This window comes from Harpia harpyja, chromosome 15 (genome assembly GCF_026419915.1).
Source record: "Harpia harpyja isolate bHarHar1 chromosome 15, bHarHar1 primary haplotype, whole genome shotgun sequence".
Lineage (NCBI taxonomy): Eukaryota > Metazoa > Chordata > Aves > Accipitriformes > Accipitridae > Harpia > Harpia harpyja.
In genome coordinates, this window is record NC_068954.1 from 8,240,551 (window position 1) to 8,248,362 (window position 7,812).

At 43.6% G+C, this 7,812-nt stretch overlaps 1 protein-coding gene across 4 annotated transcripts in view; it reads right to left on the reverse strand.

The window, feature by feature from the left end:
- MFSD2B (MFSD2 lysolipid transporter B, sphingolipid) overlaps positions 1-6,032 on the reverse strand; it is a 46,317-nt gene extending 40,285 nt beyond the window's left edge. For 2 of the 4 annotated variants that reach the window (XM_052809769.1, XM_052809765.1), the window contains exon 1: positions 1,199-1,962. In XM_052809769.1, coding sequence (XP_052665729.1) covers positions 1,199-1,290 — 92 coding nt within the window. In that variant the 5' untranslated portion in view covers positions 1,291-1,962. Of the gene's footprint in view, positions 1-1,198; positions 1,963-5,297 lie in introns of those variants that run through there. The other 2 variants (XM_052809766.1, XM_052809768.1) reach the window with 2 other exon arrangements.
- Positions 6,033-7,812: the final 1,780 nt, after the last annotated feature.

Below are 7,812 nucleotides of genomic sequence, written 5' to 3' on the forward strand. Positions count from 1 at the left end.
TGGTTTTGTTCCTCAATTCAGCCCCTAAAAACAGATTACAGTGTCCCTACAATGGAAGCTAGACTTACCTACCTGCTTCTCGCAAGCTATTAAAAAGGAAAAAGTCTACAAACAAGCAAGAAGCAGCAAAGAAGTGCACATACTGTTACACTATTTTCTGAGCTTAGTTTTGTCTTTGAATGTTTAATTCAGATTTTTTTAAAGGTTGAAAACATTTAAAAAACCCCCATTTCTTATATCAATCTTTCAGACCATAATAATTGATATATACTCTCATACCATAGTAATTAGACAACATTCACAGAAGGAAAGTTCCACAGTCAAATGCAGACCGAATAGATCCCAAACATTTGAGCTCCATTCCTTTCTTACTTTGTCGCAAAACGCTGGTGTGACCCTGGCAAAGTCACTTGACTTTGCACATCTTCCTTTTGATTTGACTTTCCTATATCTTTTGTGAAAGTTGGCATAATAGGGAAAGTGATTTTAGGGCACAAGTCCTCTTTAGGAAAGACTCTAAGTCATTCTAGGCATGTTTAAAAATTTTCGCAAAACTGTGCTTTCTCATTTGCCTTTTGATGCTTGAAAAGGACTGTAAGCATCCAAGAATATTCTCTAACAGAATTGCCAAATAAGAGTAAGATAAAAGCTGAAAATAAGGTTTCATAACAGTAATTAAAAGACAAAAAATGCAGAGTCTAATAGAAATTCTAGTGAAGAACACTGTGTTTTCCAATAGTAGAAGTTCAGAACACTGGAAAGCCTTTAAAAAAATCTTAAGACTTAATTTCATGCCATAAAATTCAAAATAAAGGAAGAAAATGACTGTTCATTAATCTTGTATTCCTTTCAAAGGGACAATATATCCAACCTGAATTTAGACTTTTAGGCTTTCAAACCCTCTTTAAAGACTGCTGTCAGCAGGAACCAGGAAACGTGAAGGGAAGCAGCAATATTAATCCTGGGTCTGCCCTCTCTCTGAACTGACTACACAAGCCCTTAATTCTTACATTAGATCAGGATAAAAATAGACATATGGTAATGAGACCCACCACAATGATAATATTCTGATACATGACCTAGCTTCTGAACATTTTTAAATTTACTAAGTACCATCATCTTTACTACCTAACAGAGTTTTGATAAGTTTTAGACTTCTAGACAGAGCCTTTCATCATCTAATAATTTTCCTTTGAACTGTTTTATCTGAGTGGGTGTGGACAAGCAAGCACAAGTATCAGGACCCTTTCGTTTTTGTGTTTCCACAGAGAAGATGGGGTGGCATCCCATTACTATGGCCAAGTAAAGTGGACAGTGTCAGAGCACGAGCTGCAAAATGGTATGCCACAGCAGGCCTCACTTGAACTCCGTATTGGCAATTTTCTTCTGTCCAGGAAAAAAAAAAAGAGTGGTAAACAGTCCCAAGACAGACTTCATCAGAACAATATACTGTTTAATTTGATATGAGATTTTAAACACAAAAACCAGACTATATACATATTTGCTGTACAAAGTAACTCCCCATTTTTCATACATAAGTCCTATTAAATGTGAGCTTTACTAGACTTGTGGGGTCTATAGTATCTTGTTCGCTCGACTCACAACACAGTCCTCTTGAGGTTTGCTCCAGGGGCTGTGTACTTTTAAACTTTGAGACACTCTTTTATTTTTTAATCATTCCCTTCTCCTAGCCTCACCTCCATCCTCCCAGAAATTAAATTACTTTAAAAGTTTATTTTCCTTTGATACCTTCCCTTCTGATCTCCAAGCATTAGGAAGATGACTTCCAGCTGAAATCAAGAGACATAAACCGCTGTTATGTAAATCCTGTATCCCGCTCCACCCCCAAAACAAGCTAAGAAAACCTTTTAGATCCATAATGCTGCTTTCCCACTTATTTTCCCTAGTAGCTGTCATAGAATCACAGAATGGTTTTGGTTGGAAGGGACCTTTAAAGATCACCTAGTCCAATCCCTGCAACATCTTTCACTAGATCAGGTTGCTCAAAGCCCCATCCAACTGGCCTTGAACACTTCCAGGGATGGGGCATCCACAACTTCTCTGGGCAACCTGTTCCAGTGCCTCACCACCCTCACAGTGAAGAACTTCTTCCCTATGTCCCTCTTGCAGTTTATAACCATTGCCCCTTGTCCTTTGAACAGCTAAGGCCATGATGACACAGAAAAAGTAAATGCCTCTATATAATATACATGATTCCAAAATATTTTTATAACACAAAGAATGTTAAGTTCTTAAGAGTTAGTCTAATTAAAGTTGTGGTACAGGAAACGGTCAACCAAGATCTAAACTTACAGGCTGTAGGCAGTACCCCTGTCTTTACATCAGTTTCGTGGGGAGAAAATTTACAATCTTAATACATTTTTTTTAAGAAGTCTTACTGTGATTCCACACACCCCCAGGATGCTGCTCAGCTACTTTCTGAACCACACTCCCAGATCACCTTGAAGCAAAGTTAATTGTTTAGTCACAGCAGTAGTTAAGTTTTCACTAAATTTTGTTTATAAATGTTATTTTCAGAATAAAACAAGCTGTTGGATAGACATAGCATACAGAGGTGTCCTGTTCAGTCAGCCACAGAAATGCAGGGAATCGGCAGTTCATGAACTTCCTGAAATGGAGGTTATATCCTGATCACTGTTCAATACCTGTTTTCCTTTTATTATGCCTAATTACTTTTGGAACTCATTTGTACATTAAGCCATAATACACCACAGCAGTTCTACATGTGAATGACAGGTACAGTGAAAGGAAATGCCACTGCATTCATTGCAGATCTGCTGCCTTGTAATTTCATTGAGTGCCCCTGAGTTTCTCTCTGCTGAGGAATAATCATTCAGACTCTACATTCTGGTATCTCTTTCCAAAAGCAGCAGCCCATAATCTATTTTGACTCTCCATATTGAAGTTATATTGTAATCACTACATTTTCTACCTCAGTATCCTATGTCACAGTGGTAAAAATGAAGGTACATCTCTGCACCAGTAAAGCTGAAACATTTCCATCTTTCCAACTTCCTGGCCTTACCGTTTAAGAGTAGAAAAGATACACGTGGCAGCTGTCTGTTACAGTAAGTCCCCCAGCCTTGGTTAGTTTTACATGATATTGCTAATAAATGATACCAGAAACTGTCTTGAGAAGGATAACATCGCACTTGTGCAGAGCAGTGTGACCAACAGCAGTACATTGGCTATGAGCAACTAAGAGGGTTTTTCTCTTAAGGCTGGATTTCTCTGCTGCATTGCTTCCTCAAGCAACAGAAACTGCTTGATTTCTGTGAAATCCAATGAAAGATTTTTCACCTGTGTAAGTTTGTCAGTAAGCTTAAAGCGGACTCCAAAAATTCACTAGAGATGTGAATGTGTAGGCAGTGGTCAAATAATGAACAAAATACAAAGTATTTACAATGAAAATTTTGTTTTGAGACCCCTGTGGTGTAGTTGAATGTCAACATCAAATTGCTTCTACAAGCTTTAGAAGAAATGTGAGGGGATGGGGTGGGAAGTAAGAGAAAGGAAGGTCAAATTAAGTTATAAGTTTTTTTTTTTCTCAGATTAACTTGACAATTTTCTACTTACACATGCCCCCATCATATCAAAGTTAATTGTGTTTCTAGGTAAACCAAGAAAGCATAATAGCTGAGATTTGATTTTGTTCCTTACTCTTCTATTAAGTTTAAACATTGTTATAGAAAATTAATGCAGCTCGTACACTACAGTTCCTTTATTTTTAATTCTCTTATAAGTTACAACCATACTTTTCATTGCTTGTAAATTTTCCCTTCCCCAACAGAACAGAAGTTGAATACGATATTTGTTACAGATCATCCTATTTCTAAAGAAGGTATTTAAGCACATCAAAAACAACTCTGCAACTGTGTGAAGATACTGCATGAACACTATGGGCATAGGAAGCAGCCACATTTTCTCCTAAGCTATTCTTTATCAGTTGAGTCCAGAACTGAACCAACAAGTAATTTAAAAGCAGTAAGGAGAGAGAGCAAAACCTGTGACTCAAAGATAAACACTAGTCTAGGTTTATCTGAGAAAAAATGAAAATGTAGCTAATGAGGAGCAGCTTTTAGGTCAGCTTTTCTCTCAACGTAGAATTAATACTGGTAATGTTTCTGTTCTGTGAGTGACCATACAACTGCCTCTTAAAAGCATGAGTGCGATAGTCAGAGGTGGCATCCCAGGTCCCTCATACTAAGTATCTCGAGGACTGTTTTCAGGTTTCTTAGTGACATCAGTCCACCCCTGAGTGGAAGAAGTAACAGGAGCAGGGCTTAGGGTGCAGACACCTAGAAAGGACATATGAACAAGGGAGGATACAGCGGTGCTTTCCCAGGATATTCTTTCAGCTGCCAGCAACGTAGCGCTGAAGGGCTTTGTGAGCCAAAACCAGTGTATCTCTGTTTAATATCTTTAGATTTCTCCCATGAATTCACCCAGATGCTTTCTGAACACAAAAATTCAAGCCAGAACAGTATGTGCCCACAGCGCCTGATGAGCTCCATGGCTTGAACGCCCTCCACCACGCCGTGAAAGGTTATCTCGGCCCCTCTGTTTCAAAGCTGTCCCTTCCCAGCCTGACCAGATGCTCTCTCCAGAGCCACGGAGCGAGGGGGGGTCCTCACTCACCTCTTACCTGCCTCTCCACTCCTATCTCGGCAAGCACCGAGTCCGAAGAGGAAGCATTTAGATACCCTCTCACTCGCAAAGCTGGTCTGGAAGTTCGGCGTTGATGAGGCTTCCCGAGGAGGGTGAACCCCTCCCGCCCGCACCTCTCCTGTCACCCATGGTACCCCACCTGCCTTGACCGGAGAGACAGCCCCGGAGGGAAGAGAAAGTGGAAAGGCAACGAGCTTTTCCCTGCCACCGAAGTGGACAGTGAACATCGTATAGTGTACTCGAGGGAAAATACGAGAGTCGCACGGAGCTTCTCGGTGAGAGAGAGGGGAGGGGGAATGGTGGTAAGGGTTGAAGAGCTATTTCAGGTACCTCGCCGAGACAGGCTGCGCCGCGCAAGAAACGCCACACAGAACACGGCAGCAGCAAGGTCAGGCTGCCCCCCCCCCCCCCCCCCCCCGAGAGTGCCCATCCCCTTCCCCGTAACCCACCGGCAATTAATACAAAAAGCCAGCGCGCCGAAGCAGGAGGGCGCGGGCGGGACCGCTCCGCACGCCCGGAACCCCAACCCCGCTCTCACCCCAGGGCTGTGGCCGAGAGGCTCCTCAAGCCCCACGAGGGCCGCCTTTCCCCCCTCCCCAGCCCCTTACCTCCTCCTCCGCCGGGCGCTCCGGGGTGTCCTTCGCGGCCCCCGCCATGGCAAAGCGGACAGCCCACCCCCGTCCAACACCTGCGTGCCCGGGGCGGGGCGGCGGAGGGAAGGAGAGGGACAGCGGGTGGCGGCCTCCCTCACCCTCACGCAGCGCCCCGGAGGGGCGAAGGCGCGATCGCTGCCCTCCAGGCTCGGGAGGGGAGATTCCCCGCGAGAAGAGCCCTCTCCCCGCCTCGGGCGAGGGCTGCACAGCCGAGTCCGCCGAGCCCCCTGCGGGCGGCAGGGACCCCCCCTCACCCTCCGTCCCTCCATGCCCCTTCCACTGTGGAGAGGAGCGGGGCAGCTCCCGGCGGCGAGAGCAGCGATGCCGCCGTCGCTCTCTCCTGTGGGGGCTGCCGCGGGAGCCGTCCGTGAGGTAAAACCCAGGCTTTGTTGTACTGGAAGCCCGCTAACCCGCCCGAGCGAACGGCCGCCACAGCGCCCGCCCGGCCGGTCCCCTCAGAGGCACCGCGCGCCCCGACGGCCGCTGCTCCCGCCTCGCCCCGCGGTGAAGTGCTTCATGACCGGGGGTAAGGCGGTGAAGCTTTCTGGGGCCGTTTTCATCCAAAGCGTAAAAATACGGGCTCTATCCTTTCGAAGAGATGCACCGGTTTCCGATTTATATGAATTTATAACCACGCCAGCCAGCGATGCTGTTGTCTCTCAACCGGAGATGAGATTACACAAACACCGCGCTTGACCCAGGAACCCACTGCGGGAATTGCTGCTGCCCTCAAGGCCCAGGAGCTGACACCGTTATTTAGGCAGCGCAAGTTCACCACCACCACTCTGCCCACAGGAAAATGGTCTTGCAAGCATGCTCCGCATCAGAGGAAAAAAAAAATATTGCATTTTGAAGTATGAATTCTTGCAACAGGGAGACAGCCTGAGAGAAGTGGGTTGAAACAAACCAACGAGGACTCAGTGATCTGCTTGTCTTGGGAAGATGATGACTAATCTATACACACAGGGCTTTGTGGCTCAACTGATTCAGAGTTCTGCTATTGACAGGGTCACTTGGTGGCTATTGGAGACCCACTGCAAACTACGCCCTGAAGTACTGATATGCCAATCCTGCGCAACCTCATTTGACAAGAATAATTATAACAAATTTGCAAAATTCTGAAAGAACAGGGCATTAAAAAATTTTCTTAAAAACAGACCTTCAATGCAAAACTGAAATTGTGGCCTTAATAGGCCTTGTTGAAACCCCTCTGAAGCTTTTAGGCTCCAAGGTGTCCCTAAGGGCTGAGGCCAGATGGGCTCCAAAATAACAGAGGTGGACCGCTCAGTCCTTTAGCCCCAGTGCACAATTTGTTCTTAAATACCAAGCTAGATACAAGGCATGCATGTTACATTCAAATTCAACATTTAGGTTCGTTTTCTCTTCACACAACATCCTCTTAACACATTAAATCTGTTACCTGCATTTGCATGTTTCTTCACAAAGGAAGAAACTACAGAAAACATTTCCTTTCTTTGTTCTTTTCTAGGCTATTTCAATTTTGCTGTAAATTATGTTAATGCACAGGCTTTACTCAAAACAGTGAAGGCTTGTGAATAAACAATGAATAACTGATAGTATTCATGTCTTGCACAAATTCACGCATTGATCAAGCTAGTTTTACTGTTGTTTGACCAATGCACAATAGCTGTCTACAGCGCTGAGCAAGAGATTAGGCTGTCCAGACACTACAGGTAACTAATCAGTCTTTACAAATTGACCAAAACCAATTAGATTTAGGAGACCCCTGTATTAATTCCAGAGATTTTCTCCAAATTAGGAAATAAGTTATCCAGTCACAGTTCGCTGCCTTTTTTTAAAGGCACTTTCTAGTCTAACATGGGATCAGTGCAGTCAGCATCACTCTTCAACTTTTTAAAGATTTGCTCTCATTTTGTAATGAAGATCATGACACTGTCAAACTGCAAATACACACTCAAGTACACCAAAGCTATAGCCAGAAACAGTTGATTTCAGTAAAGCGCAATATATAGCCAGAGAGAATCAAGCTATTCAGTCTCTTAAAATACTGGTAGTAGACATGAATCTATGTTGAAATACTAAATACTTACTGATCCTTTCCAAAAACATTGTCTTATGATAACAAGCAAAATGGATTTACCTACCTTAAAATTTGATTCCCCCTCCCCCCTTCAATTTCAATCAACCTTACACTAATTATTTCTTTGAATTTCTATGTTGCAAATGCAGGAATAGTATACTGCTACTTTGACATTTCATGCACCTTTTAGATAAGACCAATTGAGCTTACAATCAAGCATGTGTGGTTTTCTAATACTTAGTTTTACATTAAGACAAATTCAAAAGCACTGATTAATAAAATTCACTGTTCAGGAAACTGCAAACTGAGGGTTGGATCTGTATCTGTAGGTGACTGGTCTCTTCAATTTCACTAGTGGATTTGTCTGCACATTTCTTCCTACTACTAGAGATCTGGTAGGCTTTTCAT